This window comes from Beta vulgaris, chromosome 8, assembly GCF_026745355.1.
Source record: "Beta vulgaris subsp. vulgaris cultivar EL10 chromosome 8, EL10.2, whole genome shotgun sequence".
NCBI lineage: Eukaryota > Viridiplantae > Streptophyta > Magnoliopsida > Caryophyllales > Amaranthaceae > Beta > Beta vulgaris.
This window is the reverse complement of record NC_079209.1, coordinates 48,273,779-48,294,055: the sequence shown is the minus strand read 5'-3', so window position 1 is coordinate 48,294,055 and position 20,277 is coordinate 48,273,779. Positions and strand designations below refer to the sequence as shown.

At 35.0% G+C, this 20,277-nt stretch overlaps 1 protein-coding gene across 1 annotated transcript in view; it reads left to right on the top strand.

Annotated features, from left to right (window-relative positions):
• Nucleotides 1-20,277, top strand: part of LOC104883621 (uncharacterized) — a 39,319-nt gene that overhangs the window by 13,300 nt on the left and 5,742 nt on the right. Inside the window, exons 3-5 of the mRNA XM_019247413.3 lie at nt 1,872-2,466; nt 15,266-15,768; nt 16,297-16,831. Of these exons, the coding sequence (XP_019102958.2) occupies nt 1,881-2,466; nt 15,266-15,768; nt 16,297-16,831 (1,624 nt within the window). The 5' untranslated portion in view covers nt 1,872-1,880. The remainder of the gene's footprint in view (nt 1-1,871; nt 2,467-15,265; nt 15,769-16,296; nt 16,832-20,277) is intronic.

Sequence of the window (20,277 nt, the reverse complement as noted above, 5' to 3'; positions counted from 1 at the left end):
GAACTTAATTAACTAACTGATTTGAAGCTCTGGTCAAACAATTACCATTAGCATGCAAGCTGGTTATGCTCATGAATGCTTCATGAAGTTGTAGTTCTTGAAAAATAAATCAATTCAGGCACAAAAATCACCTCAATCGGTGCCCGAAGCAAGGAGTTATGTTGTTCCTACCTTTGTTCCGCCATAGTGGCATGGGTTGGTGGTGTTGATATTGGAGCCTTTATTCTCCTATGTTTCTTGTTCTTCTCTAGTTTATTTGGAAAAGTAATTCAGACCTTGAGTTGCATTAAGGGTAGGTATACATATTTCCACGTAAACGTTTCTATGCTCAATTTATATTTGCAAAGTATTCTAGCAAAAATCGATTAGGGTCATGAATTGTATTTCTAAGGTCAATTAATTTAGCAAATGAAATTAGTTTTACAAACTGGAACTAGTACGATAATAGCAATTATTCCAATCTTAGCTTGTTTGCAAAATAAATTCAGATTTTGGAATAATTTCTTTTGCCTATCTTTCTCACGTGGAATAGGGAATTCAGTTGGTTCACAAAGTTTTGAGAATGGAAATAAATAGCCAAAATAGGTTTATCAAATTAGATATATGTTAAGTTGTGCGGCTGATGATATATAAGATTATAATTGCATTGTGATGAATAATGGAATTTAAGTTCTTGTTGGTGAAAGGTTGTCGAGAATCATGGATTAAAAAATAGAAGAATGCAATTTCGAAACTAAATTAACCAACAAAACAAATTTGGGTGAAGATTTTAAAAACACCAAAAATTTAGAAACAATGTAAACAGAAAGAAAGAAAACAGTCTTGCTTATCACTTTCACAATTTGTGTGAAGCTTTAAAATTCTGGATTCCCAACTTCAGCTTCAACAGGGAGAGAAGAAGGTAAAAAGGAAGTAGAGGAAGTTAAATTTGAAGGGCCCACGTTCTTTTTATTAACTATAATTAACTAGATTCAGATGGAAATTAACATTTGGGACAAGATTTTATGGGTTACCAACAGGTCACTGGTACACATAGTTCAATATAAGAAGATCAGGTTAAAGGTGAGACTTTATCGAGTTAGTTCAAAGTTGAGACTGTTTTAAAAAGAGTATCCAAAGGTGCAGTTATTTCTATTAGTTTTTCCTATATATTAATATTATGCCCTTTTACAAGTTACCTATCATCATATGTGAAATCTTTAACATGCCAAGTAAATTATTAAGGTACTTGATGAGCATGCAAAGTGTTCTCATCTATGGAAATATGACGAGCTTGTGTAAGGTTCTGTTTTGTTCAACTTATTTTAACTTATTTCAGAAAAAATAAGATACGATAGATAAGATAAAACGCTTTAATTATGTTAGACAACACAAAAAACTAAAATATAGATTAAGATAAGATAAGTTTAGAAAAGAAAAGAAAAGATGAGATAAGTTTAGCAAAGAAAAGAAAGGATAAGACAAGATACGTCAAAAGAAGTTGAATCAAACGGACCCTAAATGTTGTTGAATATATCGAAAAAAAAGTAAAAACTTTTGAAAAGTGATTTATGAGTTAGAGGTGATCATGGGTCGGGTTGGACGTCCTTTAACTATTTTGAGGGTAATTTGACTAGAGTTAGGTAGCAATTTGACCATTTTTAATTTAGGTTTACATATTTTAAGGGTAACTTTAGTTTTAAGTTAATTTTGATCATTTTTCAGGGTGTGTAATAGCTTTTCCTCTACTTATTATAGAGAGGTTTTTGTAATTAAATTTGTATTTGTTAAATTGTTAGTGCTCTTATTTTCGCTCCTTAGATTTAATTTTCTTGTTACGACGGTTCTTCACACTAGCTTTTACATATACTTTATATTATTTGGTTTTGTAGAAGAAGCTGATGGAAGAAGGTAGTAAGGGAAGAGAAATGGATGACGAGTTGTACTATGCAGCTGAAAAATTAGATATGCGTGTGTACGAAAATAATAGACCTTATAGTTATTTTATTTCTCAAGACGTGGATGGAAAGAATATACTTCACATAGCCTTACAACTTCATCATAAATCCTCCTCTGACAAACCTGTTGGTAACAACTACAAAGCATTCATTAAGGAAACTATCAAAAGATTCCCAAAGCTGACATACCAGAAAGATTATAATGGTGACACGCCATTGCACATTGCCGCAAGGTTTTCATCAGATGCAGCAACAATATTGTTGCAAGAATCTTTCCAATATTGGAATGTAAGGAGGACAGATGATAACTGGCTTGATCTTGAACCGCTACCATGGAAGGTGAAAGATTCGAGAGGCCATACGCCTTTTCATGAAGCTGCACGTACTGAAAACTGGAGTACTTTACGTTTAATGTTTAATGCTTTAGGTAATGCTAGCAATCCAAGGGAAGCAATGGAAGAGGTAAACAAGTATGGTGAGACTGTTCTTCACTTGATTGCAAGATACATGAAGATGACAGATGACAGTGGTCAGTTTCTCTTCTTTGTTTATTTTTTATATTTTTATTTTATTTTTTTTGGATGTAAATGAACGACTATTATTTAACCCACACAAAAGACTTAAGAAAATACGGTAGGCAATATAAGAACTCTAATAGAAAATTTTCATTATACTAAACAAAAGAAAGCTCATTACAATTCAAAAACAATCTTTAAAATGTATTTAAGTAAGAAAATTCATATAAAAAAAATTACCTTCGTGCAGTTTTTGATATAAAATCGTTGATATATTTTGTCCCGACAATCATTTTTAAAGAAGTGTTTAAACATTATATACATTCTAGTGAATAGGTAGAGGTGATAGAACTGTTCTTAAACCCTTTTTGCGAATGATTTATTTTCTTGGTAGAATCTGTCAAGTGGTAGATCTTTAAAAAGATTTAGGTCACATACGGTGGTTATTTAAAAAATTAACATATAAGGTGCTTATTTTCAAAAACTTGATGGTTTTATTATAAGGTGGTTATTAAAGTAAAAAAAATTCAAAATTATATGATATAAGGGATAAAATAAACTCAAATTTTGTCTTACTTAACTGATTAATCAGCCCCAACTGACAACGAAAAACTATTGTTTCTAATTTACATATTTTTGTTTTTGATTTTTTTTAAAAAATTAAAAACTGGAAAGAAGAAACAATAAATTAAAGAAGAAGCCCTTATAAGTTTAGCATCAGCATTGCATATTAACAAAATAAAATAAAAGCGACCAACAAGGAAAAAAGTTTAATAAACTTTTCATCGGTGAAAAGGGTTTTCATTTCAAATTTGCAACCAAACATAAAATACACTCTCACCGTTCTTTTTCTAGTTGCAGCACTTTGCTTTTCACGCATGCCAATGCATAATTTTATATTCTTCCTCCGTTCTGTTTTAAATGAAACATTGTGTGAAATGACACTATTCATTGATCAATTTTGACTCCAATTTATCGCCATTATATAAAGAAAAACATAGTCAAGTGGGATCTTGTTAGATTCGTCTCGATGCATACTATCAAATTATAACTTTTTTATATTTTTTACGTGTGCACAACTAAAGATATTAATTATTAAAGAAGCGTGTTGGGTTGCGTGAAAAAGCAAACGTTTCATTTAAAACAGAACGGAGGAAGTATTAATATCTGAAAAAATGATGGATGTTAGGCACCTGCATAGTGCATATTGATATAATGTACAATTTAATGATGCTTTCTCCGCTTTTTTACATATTACACTTTCACTTTTCATAAATGCCAATGGAAAATTTGAGGAACATATATCTCTAATTTACATGTGTAAAAATTATAAAAAAATACATATTAAGAAGAATCTAAGAAAATCCCACATGACTATATTTCTATTCACGTATAAATCACAAACGATGGTCAAAGTAACATTATGAATAGTGTAGAATGTCATAATGTAACATGTAAAAAAAAACGGAGGACATAATTCATTCTTCTTTTATGTTAGTGAGTTTTATATTAGCTGCTATTTTTACTTTCACGTGTGGTGTGCTTACATAATTGTTTATAACTAGTGTATATGGTTTATACTATGTTTAGATTGCAAACGGAAGTTAAGAAAGACACAACTTTTCGCATAAAGAAATACATAACAAAACCAGAAGAAGAAAAACAATTATCTTTTTAAATGACAAATCTCTTTAAAGTTTGCAATTCTAACCATAAATTGTTCAAAAATTTTCATGGTATCAGAGCTTTAGGGCAAAATCCTCAGCCAAACATATCTTTTTCTCTTCTCTCTTAAACAACAATATCAAAAATCCTATTTTTCTCCACAAAATGGGAGATAAAATAGAGGAAAAAGATGTGGAACAAGAGGAGTAAGGAGATCTAATCATTTTAAGAATCCATTATTTAACCCTCTGGATTAGAGTACTTCTACTCCTTTAGGAAGCATGGTGCTTGATGAAGGAAACTTCCTAAACTAGAGTACGAATGGTGAAGGTAATTCTTGGTTCTAAGAACAAGCTTGCATTCGTGGAAGGAAATTAAAACATCCAAAGCAGACAAAGGATTAATATGTAATCATAAGGTGGATAAGATGTGACTTCATGGTGAGGTCTTGGTTGTTTGCAACCATGAAGCCTCAGATAGCTAGGAGTATGAACTTCATTCAGACAACAAGAAATATATGGCTGGAGCTGATGTAGAGGTGATCAAATAGCGGGTCAGGCCTGCCCTAAAAAGATTTACCCACAACTTAGGCCGAGCCAAAATTCGGGCCAATTTATTCTGTCCAAAGTCTGCTTTTTAGGGCCAAAAATAGTGGGCTTTTAGGGACAAAATCGAATCGGGACAAAATTTCGACTAGAAAGTCATTTTCGGTTGCCCAAAATCCGTCCCAAACCCAAATAAAAATATGCCCATGCCCGGGGATTTTCTGGGCCGGGCACACTTTGATCAGGTATAAGCTAATGGAACAATATCGCCAGGCAAGTTGTGGGAATTAAAGTAAAACAACTTGCCTATGAGTAAGTTTTATTGTAAGTTGAAGATGCTTTGGGATGAAAGTTGCCCTTCTCAAAGACATTCCTACATGTTCTTGTGGAGCAATCACCAAGTGCACTTGTAATCTCGAAAAGGAACTGTTTGAGATTGAGATAACAAACAAATAAAAGTGATAAAATTGCTATTAGATCGAACGATGGTTTTAGGCAGATGAAAACCAACTGCTTATACATGGACCCTTTTCTTCTTATGAATAGATATATAACAGATTGTTACAGGTGGAGAAACTAAATTAGATCATGGAATAGCGTGCAACAAAGCTAAAAAATGAGTGCTTTTCAAGTAAGTAGACAAAACTAAGGAAACAATCAAAACGAATCAAAGGCTAATTTTCACATAAAAAAAAGATCAAAAGAGGGAGAAATTGAATTAGAATGTGAACATTATGGAATAAGAGGGAACACTATTGACAGGTTTAAAGGGAAAACCAAAGTCAAAGTTGCTACAAATGCAAGAGTGAAAGCCTACCTGAACTCACCTTTTTATGATCAAGATAGGAGTTGGGAACAACAACAAGCCGGAAAACAACTTGATTTTAGTTATGGAAAAGGAGGTCTTAAAAGCCTTTCATGAGAAACATGACCTTCTAAAAGCAAAGAAAACAACATGAGTAACTTTGCAAGTATCATTTAAGTCTCAAATGCAGCTATTTTTAAAAATGTTTTTTTTATTGCAACTCATGGATAATAGACTCAGGCATTTCGGATCATATGTGGCTAGAAACTTGAAACTCTTTAGTGAGTTAAATTATCTAAAACACCCTTTGAAGGTGATGGTACCAGATGGAACTAAGAGGGTGTTTGGTATGAAAACTTTTGATGTAGGAAACGGATTCAAATAAGCGTTTCCATTTCTAATTGTTTGGTATGAGTGTTAAGTAATAAATACCGTTTTCGGAGGGAAATGCAATCCCCCCATTTGTTACCCTTATCAAACTAGTGGAAACAAATCACGTTTCCTTCCTCAATCATAAACCTCTCAATTGTTTCCATTCCACTAGGATACCAAACAACTATTAAAGGTAATGGTTATTATTTCTATTTCCCCTCCTTATCAAAATCCTTTCCATTCCATTTCCATTAATCTTACCAAACCCCCCCTAAGTGAAAGGTGAAACAAATTGGTGTTGTTACTTTTGCTCCTGAGATAAGACTCGAAAATGTGTTATATTTGCCATAATTTAGACACAACCTTTTGTCATTAAGTATCCTTAATGACAATAGCAGCTTGAAAATAATTATTGATTAATATGGATGCACTTTTTAAGACCTTAAACTTGCAAAGGAGATGGCATATGGAAAGAAGGTATATGGCTTCACATATTCAACCTGTTGAAGGATGATGGAAAAACTTATCTTAGAAATGAAAGTAGAAATCCTAGTGTCTATGTTGCAGATTCTGCTAGCATGCAGTAATTACAAGAACTATATCAGTAATAATTTAGTTACTTTAGATGTGACACATGCTAGATTAGGACATGGATCATTATAAAAAATGAAATAGATATGTTTTTGCAATTGTCATTCTATAAAATTATTTTTGTGTGATACATAATTAGTGGCCAAACACCATAGATTATCAATACTTGTTAGTCAAAGTATGGTTAAAGGGGATTTTTGATCTCATGCACATTGATTTGTTGGGTGCTCACAAAACTCCTAATATCAATGTATGGTGCAATTCATTTTCTCACAATTATTGATCACTACAATATAGTCACTTGGACTCATCTTGTGAGTTAGAAAGACGAAGTGAGTGATGAAAATGATAAGAAGTGGCAATGGAACTGAGGTTGTGCAAAATATATACGCAAAAGGTTATTCATCAAAATTTTAAAGAGTGTTGTCGTGGTCCCATAACAAAATGGTGAGGTACGAAGAAGCATAGATTCCTTCTTGAGACAACAATATAATCAAGAACATTTAGAATACATGCAGGCCTGCCAAAATACTTTTGGTGAGATCGCATTATAGCAGCTACCCACATCATTAATATCCTTTATAGCAAGGGGATACGATAGAAAACACCTTATAATATATTAATGAGAAAATGTCCTTCCTATGAGTACCTTATAAATGAGGAATACGTTTGTAAGTAGAGACGTGATTTTTATGGAAAATATAATTTCTTTCCTTAATTTTATTCCCTTAGGTGGAAATTCGAGTGATCTAAGGGAAGAATAAACCAGTTGCCTCTAAGTAATTAAATAGTCAATTTGAAGCTAGAAGTTAGTATATATTAGATGAACAATGACAATCAGATTTACATTGAAGTAGAGGATGAGCTTGTGAAAGAGATTATATGTTTGCTGAGAATGAGGAACAAGAAGCTACTCAATCTCAGACATTTATTCGGGCCCCCACTAGCTACACATACTTTACATATGAGAATATCCACGAGGGACAGTCACATTCCAGAAAAGTTGAGGCATATGACCACAAGCTGCCTTCAAGTAATGTGACAGATGATGGCTTCTCCCCATCTTTTTTTACTATAATGTAAGTGAAAAAATATTATGATGCAAATCATCTAGTGTTTGCAGATGATGTTAATCTGTGCTGTAAGGATGAGTTGCCATCAGTGTATTTGATGCTCCAAGCTTTTTAGCACATTGTTAATGAATTGATTGGCGTGGATCAAAATACCGTGTAGAGGTTTAAAGATGTTTCTAGTTTTAGGCACAATATTAGAATTCCTTTTAGGTAATTGGAGGTTCCTATTTCAGCAAGGACGGTTACTGTATTTGAATGTCACGTCTTGGTTGAGAAAATGTGTGCTAGGATTAAGGTTTGGAGCCTAAGAAATCCATCCTATATATACAAGCAGATTGCAATTGATTAATTCAGTTTTGCTTAGTATTTATATCTACTAGGCTCCAGTGTATATCCTTCCAAGAGTTGTGTTGTAGGAGCTTTAGGGCATTCTTATGGAGTGGAAATTATTTTAGCACAAAAGCTGGTAATATTGGTTGGAAGAAGGTGTGTTTTTCCTAGCAAGCTGGTGGTTTGGGAGTGAGAAACATCCAAATGTGGAAGAAGGCTACCATGACAAAGTATGTGTGGGTGATAACTTATGAACAAGATTTTTCAGATCAAATGGGTGAATGATGTGTATTTGAAAGAGGATGATTGGTGGAGTTATTCCCTAGACTGGTTGTCGTTGGTATTGGAAATAGGCTTGCAAAATAAATGAAGAAGTAAAAGTTATGTTCATTCAACAAGAGCTGATAAATTAGCATGCCTAAGTTCCTTATTAAACATTGCTATGAGAAAATGGTGGAAGAACAAAAGGTCCACTATGACAGTTATGTTTGGGATAGGTTGTCCATACCTAAACATAGATTTATTTATTTGTTGGTTATGCAGTAGATGCTCAGAATAGCTAACAGATTAAAAAGAGTTGGCATTAGAGCAGATGATGGATGTGTGTGTGTGCGCTTGAATGGAGTTGATTCTATCAACATCTTTTCTTTGAATGTGAATATGTAAGACAATGCTTGGTCTAGAATGGATTAGTGTGCAATACTCTCAAAGCTGGTTTAATAGGATGGTGATATTCCTCTCTAAGAGTAGAAGACCTTAGTTCCAAATAAGAGTTATTGTAGTTGTTTATATTGTGCTTTGGCATATGCTGTTTAGTGGGTAAGAAATGAAGTAATTTGAAACTTGTCTACTTGAAGGCATGAAGTTGTTGTTCAGTAGATGAAAAGCTTGATTTTGATGACAACTAGTGTAGTTTTGCCTAGGAAAATTTCAGTAATTAATAGATTGAAACATGGCAAGCATGTTCTTGGGAAAGTCTATTTGTGCTGCTTGCCTTGGGTTTGTGAGGGTCAGGGTCAAACTTAGTTGGTTCTCTCCTACTTAGTAGAGCTTATGATGTAAATTGTTTTTGGTGTTATACTATTCTTACTTACCTAGCAAAGAAAAAAGTTTATTATGATGAAGTACCTTACTTCATTGAATAATGTAATTAAATTGTGGAGCCAAGGACATATAAATGAATCTAGTGGGCACATAGAAAGGATTGCAGCAATGAATAATGAGCTTAAAGCTATTGAGCAAAATGACACTTGGCAGTTATGTGATCTTCAAAGTGGAAAGAAGGCCCTAGACTCTAAATGGGGTCTACAAACTGAAACATGCCAAGCATGGCAATGTTTTCAGATTGAAGGCCAGGTTAGTAGTTAGGCAAGATAGGCAGCTCAAAGAAAATAATACCAACGCTCTTTCTCTCCAATTGCTAAGTATATATGCAATAGTAAGAATTTTGATATGTTTGGAAACCATTCAAGGATGGCAAGTGCATCAATTGCACACCAATGAGGCATTCTTTTATGGGTACAATCAGGTACCAAAAGGGTAAGTTTAATTTGTAAGCTCAACAAAAGACTTTATGGCCTCAAATAGGCATCTAGACAATGAAATATCAAGCTAACTAAGTTTTTAAATCTTAGAAACTTCTCACAACCTTTCAGATATTATTCTTTGTTCGACAAAGATAATTTTGGAAAAAATTATATCATCCTAGTCTATGTACATGGACGATTTGTTCATCACATACAATGATGAGACTAACATCAGCTCTCGGACAAGAGTTTGTTCTAGAGTTCACGGTGAAAGATCTAGGAGGAATTATCTTAGGGTTAGAAGGGTTGAGAAATGAGAGAGGTACTCTTGTCAACCAAAGGAAGTACATAATTGATCTTCTACAGCATACAAGGTTGAGTGATAATGCAGACCAAAAATCACATCTTTCCCCTCTCATGACAAATTATCCACAGAGGATGGAACAATCATGCAAGATGCAGAGCAATATAAAAGACTAATTGGCAAACTCCTCTACCTAAATTTAAGCAAACTTAATTTCTCATATTCATTTCATTAGTTAAGCCAATTCATGGCTTGTTCTAGGGGACCACACTGAGATGTTACTTAGCATGTAGTAAAGTATCTCAAAGGGACATTATACTACAACTTATTCTATCCTAGTTAATCTGCTCTACACCTCATAGCTTATCAGATGCAGATAATTGGTGCATGTGTCTTCTCAACAAGATATCTAACACACATGCTATTGTGTCTTCATAGGAGGCTCCTTGTTGTCCTACAAAACACAAAAACATAAAATTGTTTCCAAATCTTCTTGTGAGTCTAAATAGAGGAGTATGTCAAAAACCACTAATGAAATTGTTCGGATTGATGGCATTTAGCTGATCTAAGTATCACGATTTCCAAGCCTATGTACGTACTCTAATAACAAGTCTTGCAATGCATCTAGCAGACAACCCTATGTGCAATGAGAGAACAAAACATCTTAATAACTTGGATTGTCACTATAATTGAGAACATATTGAGTAAGGTTTTCTCTCTACTTCTTTTGTTAGGTCCATTGTTCTTCTACTCATGTCCAACTCGGGACTCTCATCATGACTATAGACCAATCTGAACAGCAACATAAGTTTTTATGTAGCAAATGGGACTCTCCTCTTCTACACAAGTCTAACTTGAGGAGGGGATGAGGAAAATGTGGAATACATATATATTGACATTGACAAAATTTTCATTAATTAATATTGGAGTACAACTTAATGCTAATACAACCAAACCGAAATAAACTAACACTAATAAGAGCTTTATTACCTCGTACATACTTTATAAAAAAGAAACTAACTATGACGCGTCCTGTCCAAAAGTAGTTTGTCTTGAGCGATGATGGGTGAGGTTGGGTTATATGACTTTATGAAACATACATAATATGAGAGGGAACCTGTTGAGATACAACATCCTGACGATCTTCAGAGAGAGATTGCAGCATAATAGCTAGTCGGCCTTAATGGCCGCTAGACGCAAAATCCCAAGATCCTTGAAAAGAAATATCTTCCTGGGATTATACTGATTCAACTAACAACGAAGTCACGTCCTTTTGCAAGGGTACCCGGAGTTTAGTCTATCTAGATTGAAACTCGAAATACATGGAGGTAAAACCATTCCCTAAATCAAATTGGATGGCCTCCCATAAGATACATTTTTGTAGGTATGATGACATCTGACACCATTACGAGAACTTGGTGTGAGTTAGATTGATGAACTTCGCCCCACTTACACGAAGATCCAACCTCAGAATCCAAAACCGAGAAGAACGACGCGCAACAGATCTGAATTAAGCACATCCTCTCATCTTAACCAATACTCGAATTCCTAAAGTGGCATAAAATCCATGGCCAATTCCAGGATCATTGGCTCTCACTAGTACAGAAAAGGCAATTTGCGTCGGATGTGAGGATGTGCGTCGGACTCCGGTACGACGCCAAAGGCCTCGACGCAAATGACCCAGAAATGATCTGCGTCGTATGAGAAACGACGCAGATGGTTGAGCTATTTGCGTCGCACGTTTATACGGTGCAACACAAATGGCTCTCCCCAGCCCGCTTCAAAGGGTAATGTGCGTCACACATCGCCTTGGGTGCGACGCAGATGAGTGATTTGCGTTGCACCTTGGGCTACGTGCGACGCAAATTACAATTTTTTTTTTAATTTTTTTTTTTAAAAAACCAACGAATGCAGGAAATTCTACACAAATTCCATCATGAATCATCAATAACGAATGCAGGACATCTTCATTTGTTGTTAATTCAGATAAATGAGGTTTTCGTTTGTCCATTAACATTGCATCCAGATCAACAATAGGAAATATAAAAGAATCAACAAATTATTAGAAGTAATGAACTTTATTATTATAGAGTTTAAAACCATTACATTCAGATGAATCGAAGTACAAAACAATCCTAATAAAAAAAACCCCTAAAATCTAAAGAACATTACAATCTGGGTAAGAGAAATCTTGACCGTCATCTCCAACTTTGGTTCAGTTAAACCGGCGATATCTCATTTGGGTCAGTTACATCGTCGCCCTTCGCCTTTGATCTAAGAGGAAGATGAAGAAAGAGGGAGGGAGGGAGAATGAATCCCAGATCTGAAAATGAAAAAAAATAAATAAATAAAAAGACATCAGAACTAAAAAATGAAAACAAAAAAAGTGAACATTCAATATTAAACATTCATAACTCAGAATTTTCAATTAGTTTAAAAAAAAGAGAAAATTCGTCAGATCTCAAAAAAATTAAGAAAACATTCGTCAGGTTACTTCTAAGAAAACATCAATGAAAACAGATCTAAAACCTCAAAAAAATCAGAAAGCAAAAAAAAGTGAGAAAAAAAAAATCAGAAGTAACCTTAAAAAAATTAAGAAAAAGCAACAAAAACAAGAAGAAATTGAAAAAAAAAACAGATCTAAAACCTTTATCTCGCCTTTTCCTTCGAAGCTTCACCACGCTTTTGATGAACAAGAAGAAATAATGAAATTGAAATTTGATGAATTCGAAGAGTAGGAATCTGGCAGCAACAAGATGCTTCACACCGCTGCAGCGCGACTCTGGAGACTATAAAACTCCGGCGAGCAGCATGGCGAACTGATGTGAAGGAGAGAAAGAACTGATATTTTTGAGGTTCTGGGTTTTCAGAGATACGGGGAGAGAGAAAGAAGATTCGAGTGGGAGAATTTGAGAGTGGGAGAGGAGAAGTTGAGAGTGGGAGAGGATGAGAAGTAAAGCGGCGGTGAGGGTGAGAGAATGTGAGGAGATTTTAGGTTAGAGAAAGTTAAGGGGCGCGCGTAGTTTTTAGGTTAAATGAGCGCCGCGGATCTGCGTCGCATGGGCTTTGACTCCGACGCACTTTGTGCTTTTGCAACGCATAAAAGTACCGTGCGACGCAGATAGTTGAATTTTCTTTTTTCAAGAAGGAGACGATTTGCGTCGTATGTGTCAGGTGGTCCGACGCACATTGGGCTTTTGCAACGCACTTGTGGTACGTGCGACGCACATAGCTCGTACTGGTGCTCATTTACCCATAATGTGCGTCGCACTCTTCTTTGCGTGCGACGCAAATTACCCTTTTGCGTCATTTCCGTTTCAGTGCGACGCAAATCAGGGGACGCAAATCGTCGTTTTTCTACTAGTGTCTATTCACCAGGTATCCTAGATCTTCTTTTGTCATAGGAAACAAAGAACCTTTTACTTCCCACCGACCACCACTAACGAACAACCCAACACAACCATACACAAAAAGGCAAGGGTTATCGGATTTGTAAGAAACAAACATTAAACAAACTAAAACAACTATCACAAGATGCATAATACCACACCCTAAACTGGAAAACACGAACATTAACGAGAAGGGGAAGACACAAAATACTAAGCACAACCTTCGAATGGACAAACAAATCAAAATCAGGGAAGGGGGAAGGGAAGACACAAAACAAACAAGGGGAGGGGAACACAACACCACAAATGAAGGGGAGAAGGGGATCGAATTCGATGAAAAACGCTAACACAAAGCAGCAAAACACCAGGGACAGGGAAACCTACTAACGTAACAGGGGAGGGGAAAGGGACGCCCGAAGAACGTAATAGGGGAGGGGTAAGGGAAGTCCGATGAACTAAACAGGGGAGGGGGAGAGGAAGCCCGAAGACCACAACATGGGAGGATGAGGGGTAGACCTTGCCGGTGACGAGAACACCCGACTTTCTCCCTGACGAACTCGAAAGTACCCGGTGCACGAACCTATACTCGATACAGGGAATCAGGGAAGGAGACAAAGAAAGAAATAACTAGAGGACAAGGGAATGGCGCAGGCTCGCCGGCAGCCTCGCGTCAGGCCGACCGCCAGCGAGCCTGCTAAGGCTACTGGTACTTAGGGTTTTGCCTAGGGTTTGTGTTTTGGGAAACGAAGAAAAGAGAGTTTTCCATGTTGGATTTGAAGAATATATATGAGGAATATGTATAATACACAATGATAATGTACAACTTATGGATGTTTTCATTTTTCTTTGCGTTATTGCAGCCGTATTTTAGCTACTATTTTGACAGCTTTCACGTGAGGTGTGCTCACATGATTGGTTATAGCTAGTTTATATAATCTATACTAGGTTAAAGTCCTAAGAGAAATATAAGAGAAGCGCAGTTTTTGCTAAAAGAATTCGACAATACAAAACCAGAACAAGAAAAACAATCATCTTCTTCAAAAATCAAACTCGTTCAAAGTTTGAAACTTTAACCATAAATTGACTAAGATTTCTTCAATATCTTTAGTTCTCTATACGTGAAAATTATAAAAAAAAAGTTAAAATTATGAAATTATATGATGAGACGAATTTAACAAGATCATAAATACATGTTTATACCTTTTCTTACATATAAATTATTATTGATGTTCAAAGTGAATTATGTGAATAATGCAGAAATCAAATTATTGCAATTAAAAAATAAAGGAGGGAGTAATAAGTACTATCAGTTTAGTAATACTTGAAGTTATGGCTTCTTACCCAAATGGTTTACATGAATTTCAAGATACTTTTTTTACCAGCAGTCTAGGATAAGTTCATTTATAATTCCTCTGTTCTTTTTTAATTGCAACGTTTTCGTTATTTATAAGTTTCATATTAATTGCAACAAATTCTTATTTGGTACTCCCTTCAGCTTTTATTATTTGCTACATTTTTTGCTTTGGGAATGACGCCACTAACTTTTAATTTTCTTATAAGTAAAAATATAATCATGTGTAGTCTTGTTAGATTCTTTTCGATGTGTAGATTAGTAATATCAAATTTTATAATTTTTATTTAAACGAAATAAGAGATTTTAAGGGTTAAATAGCATCTTGAAAACCGCACAACAACAATGTAGCAAATAGAAAAAAAAAAAAAAAAGCAAAGGGAGTAATATCTTCTCTATATCACTCTTCTATCACATAGTTCCCACTTTTTATCTATCTCTATCTTTCTCCTCTTGACATGGATTTTGTAAAAAATGTGCCAATGGACCGTATGTTACATTAATTATACTTCCTCCGTTTAGAAATAGTTGCACCATTTCTATTTTGTGCACTATTCACATCTTATACTTAGATTGTCTTTGATGATTTATATTTTAGGAAAAACATAGTCATGTGGGATCTTGTTAGATTTGTCTCGATGTAAATTTTTTTAATATCAACTTTTTATAATTTTTACTTATTGATAATTAAAGATATTAATGGTTGAAATCATAAATCGGCATGCGTGAAAAGTAGAAACGGTGCAACTATTTCTAAACGGAGGAAGTATAACTGAGGAAGTAGTTTATATAAGTTGAAAGGGAAAAACACGTGATTGAGATATTCTTCTAAGAAAAATAACTTGTAATTCTGCCTTTGTAGGGCTTGATGTGAAAGAAAGGGACAGCAAGCATATGATGCTAGATGACTGCGAAAGTGCTGCGTATATTCGTGACGTAGATGGCTTAACCCCTCTTTTAAGAGCGGCGCACTCTGGTCGGGTTAAACTAGTTTTTGATATTAATGGCAATTATCCTAAATCAGTAAAAATTAGTGATTATAAAGGTAGAAATGTGATGCACCATCTATGTACTTCAGCCTTCAGTAGGGTGGCTGACTTGGAAAGGTTAATACAATTTTGGGAAATGATCCCTAGCAGATTTCCTGGAGCTGATGAGTTGATATTACCACAAGATGATGATGGAAACACACCATTACATCTTGCCATCATGAATCACAACTTTGAGGTTGCACATTATTTATTTAGCCATTATGTCAAGGTAAAATCATCAAGTTTTACAAGGGCGTTGAAGGGTACAAGGAACAAGCAGGGAAAGTCAATCATGCACTTAATTACAAGTGAACAAGGCGTTCCAGTAAACCTAGTATGTACTCTTTTACCGACAATGATAGATTCATCTTAAGGGTTGGCAACCCTCATAAGAAAGATACAGAGAATATATAATAAGTATTGAAGGGATAAAATACTGAATATCACTTTCTCTTTATCTGTCTTATATGAGTTACCAATCCATGGCAAGATTACTTTATTTCTTTATAATATATATATGAGTAAAATCACATGAGAATGTTCCTTACATGATAAATGAGAATGAATCTCAACCACATGATTGGATTATAGTTACAACACTTGTTTATTAGAGTTATACCCTCCTAAATAATTTTGAGCCAAAAAAAACAATATTGTTTTGAATTTTTTTTCTAATATTCTTTATTTTGGAGTTAACTCACTTTTTCATTAGAGTTACATCACTTATTCATAAGAGTTATAGCACGTAAAATTCATTCTCATTTCTCATGTAAGTATGCATTCTCATATGAACTCACTTATATATTCCTCTGGAATGTCGTTTGTCAGTTTATAATAGTTGCTTGTTGCTTTATCTTGACAGAAAGAACTAATAGAACAAGCTGGTCTTGTACGCATAATGGATGATAATCTTTATGAGGCAGCAACAAAAGGAGATGTGGGTTACATTGAAAAATTAAGACTTGTAGATCGTTGGTTTTCATTGGATTGTCAATCCCATGATGGAAGTAATATCCTTCACATAGCCCTTCGGCATCATCATATACCCCTCATTGAATGTGTGCTCGATGGTAGTCATATGCTTATGAGCTGGAAAGACTCGAAAGGCGATACGCCTCTACATCTCGCTGCTGGGCTTTTCACTAATGAAGCATTCACTTTCTTGGAACTTTGTCTCAATACTTGGATATTTAATAAGAATGAATATTATCTAGAAGGTCCTGCACCATGGAAGGTGAGAAATTCAAAAGGAAATACGTATCTACATGAAGCTGCACGATTGTGTAATTACAAAGTTATATTTTCAGCGGAACTTCTAAATGGCAAAGACATTAAAGATGTTAATGACCGTGGTGAGACTGTTCTTCATGTCATAGCAAGATATGCCAATAACACTGGTGAGTTCATTTTAATTTGTTCTTTATTTGCACTCACAAATTGTTCTTTTACAATCTTTTCTCTCTTGCTGCCGCCTTCACCTGAGAGAGCTTATATAGCCAGCACCAATATTTTCTACAAGAATCAAGATTTTACTCTTCATTTGCCCTACACACAATAAAGGACGAGACACAATAGAACATGAAGAAAGCTGAACTTCATACTAGGCTTTGACCCAAAATATTAAGCAAATTATAACAAAAAAGAATAAAATATAAATAAAATGATAAAGTAAACCAACGAAGACAAGAAAGGAATGGGATTAGGCACGGCTAGAAATGCCTGATGCGTTAAAGAAAGAATGTGAAACAATAATGTCCAAAGCTCGGTCCACATGCTAGTACATAGAGTATGGTGTGCAAATGTACATGGATAACAAGTTAAATGTACATGGATAATAAGTCAAATGTATATAGATAACAAGTCGGATGAACATATATAATGTACATGCTCAACAAGCCAAATGAACATATGTACATCTCTAGTTGGTACATGTTCATTGGTATTGGTCTCGGTGTACATAATCTAGTCCGTCATGTGTATCATGAGTATGATTCTCTTCCTACGGACGTGTATGTACTAAATTGGGAAGAATGTGTATATTTAATGCACTAAAGAAGAAAAAGAAACTGAGTTGCTAAATGTTGCCCTAAAATTACTTACTAAAAATCTAAATACATACTTTTATACGATATTAGCATATCCTTTTCCTACCCTTTTCCTCCCTTCCCCTCATTCTCCACTACCACTATGAATTGCACCAACGGAACCACCACGACAACCAGTTTTCTGACGAGCATCAGCCCTCCAATGTAGGGATGGCAATGGGGCGGGTCTGGGTCTGGGTCCAGATTTTTTTACAGACCCAGACCCGTCCCAGATCCGTTGAGTCTAGATTTTTCAGACCCAGACCCAGATCCGCTAGGTCTAGCGGGTCCATGGGTCCTTACTGGGTCCTAAATGGGTCCTTCTTAGTTTTAAGTTTGCATCACATTTTTAAATATATGTAATCAAAAAATTTCGCCCTAATATAAATAGGTTCTTGTACACCATGGTTAAAGCATTCTCCAATTTTTTTTTTTTTAAGAATTAAATCGTAAAATATTAAAATGTTACAACTTACAAAGTGACATGTCTTAGTGGAGTTACAACACTAATGAGTTCACAAAATCATAACTCACAAAATTTTAGAGTTTAGGTAAAAAAAATATTCTAAAAAAATATTGTAAATGGGTCCATGGGGAGGGCCTGGGTCTAGCATATGTCGACCCGGACCCGGACCCGAACCATGCTTTTCGGGACCCAGACCCGACCCGGACCCATTGGGTCTAAAATTTTTGGACCCAGACTATTATAAATGGGTCGGGTCCTAGCGGGTCTGGGTCGGGTCCAGGACCCATTGCCATCCCTACTCCAATGACACATCATCTCCTCTAGTGAGCTTTGAAATTTTCACCGACAACCCAAAAATTGAATTCAAAAAATATATATATGGTGGAGAGTCCATCATGGATGCCCCACCACAGGCACAAGCGTCCATGGTAGAAACCTGCACCTATAGTATTGTCATAAGGTGGGGCGTCTACCATGGACGCCTCACCATATTTTAAAAAAAATATATCAATCACGAATTATGGTAAAATGTGATTCGAGGCGTGGAATTTGGGATTCGGAGTGTGAATTTGTGAGGATTTGTGGAAGCCAATGTTAATGTTTGATTAGCATTTATTTCATTTTATAGTAAGAATTTGGGATTGGGGCTTTCACTAGATAATTTTTGTGTGTTTTTGGAGGTGGTGGTGGATTGGTGTTGGGGCATGGTGGACTGTGTTGGTGGCCGCAACGGCGACTCCAGGGGTGGTAGTGGAAGAAGAAGGGAAAGAGGGAGGGGAAGTGAGGGGGAGGAAGGTAAAGGAAGAACAAAAGAGAATATATAAGATACGGTATAAAAATATGTATTTAGGACGTTAGTAGCGTCGGATACAAGAAGTCAATGAAGGAGCAAAATGTTACTGCCCAAGATTGGACACGGGGTGCTGGACATGCCACAGCCAGGAAGCTAGGTTGCTTTTAGTAAATTTCGTGTTTTAAGAGAATATGATATATACGATGTCTACGTGAAGTTTGAAACACTCACTACCTTTGATACTATTTAATTCAGCCAAACCAACTCATTATTTCTGTTCTGCTCAAAATTCATTCACAAAAGATTAATACTAAAAATAACTCACAACTTTTTTTAGTTTTTTACATTACCGAATAAATGTATTTAAATTCATCTATTTATTAATCTTTCACATTTTAAGTTTAATAATATATATAGTACAAATAAAGTATATAATTGAATAACAAATTTTGAAATTAACACACGCACTGCGTGTACATGAGGCTAGTTATACTTATAAGGGAAAAGGGGAAGACTTGTTGTCTATCCTAAATTATAAGTATGGCTTCATATAAAAAACAATCATTCTCATCTTAAACATAAAAGAAATAAGGCTAAATTAAGTAGCAGTTCAATAAAATTTCAAGTTAATTTCTATTTGCTTTGACACGCATCCCATGCATATATAACTAGTTTCTTATTAAACAGACAACGAGGAAAATATGCATATTCCTTGTTACCCTTTCTTCTAATTGGTATCTATACATATATATTAAAAGGCGTGCGTAACAACGTCGATGTGCCACGTGGCACTCTCCTCCTGCCACCAGAATTTTGCCACGAGTCTGTTAACCAACAAAGTCAAGTGGTCATTATTTAAAAAATAAATATGCTGAAGCATGGGCTCGAACCCTTGACCTTATGTAAGGGTTTTCAAATAATCACCATCTCATCTAAAATCTCTTAGTGATCCATGTTTCCACAAAATTAAAAATATGTGTTGTAATTAGTTAATGCATGCTATTAAACATATCCATTGCATCTTTAAAAATAAATAAATTTGCATGTTCATTAAAATTAATTATGTATGCATGATACCATTTGAAGAGCAGTGTTGACCACTACAGTACTACCCCTAGGGAGTTTTAGTTCATGTAATCTATGTACAATTAAAAAATTTAGAAATTGCGTAGTATATAGGGTTTGATCCCGAGACCTCAAGTACATATACTACAGTCTTAACCACTAGGCTAAGTTGTATTTATTGTTATTATCATAAAGTATTATATTAATAAATGAAATTTTTTCTTTCACGGGACATAGCCCGGGTCTAATAACTAGTTTATTTCATTAAAAATTGTAACTTCAATTCCTTGATTAAAATGATGATTGGAGGGTGGCGTAAGGACACCATTTTAGGTATTAGCTCTGGTAACCACCTTTTCCTTCCTAAAAAAACGTTTCCATACCTCTTTTATCATTCATTATCTTGTAATTGGGTATTTGGTTCAAGTCATGAAA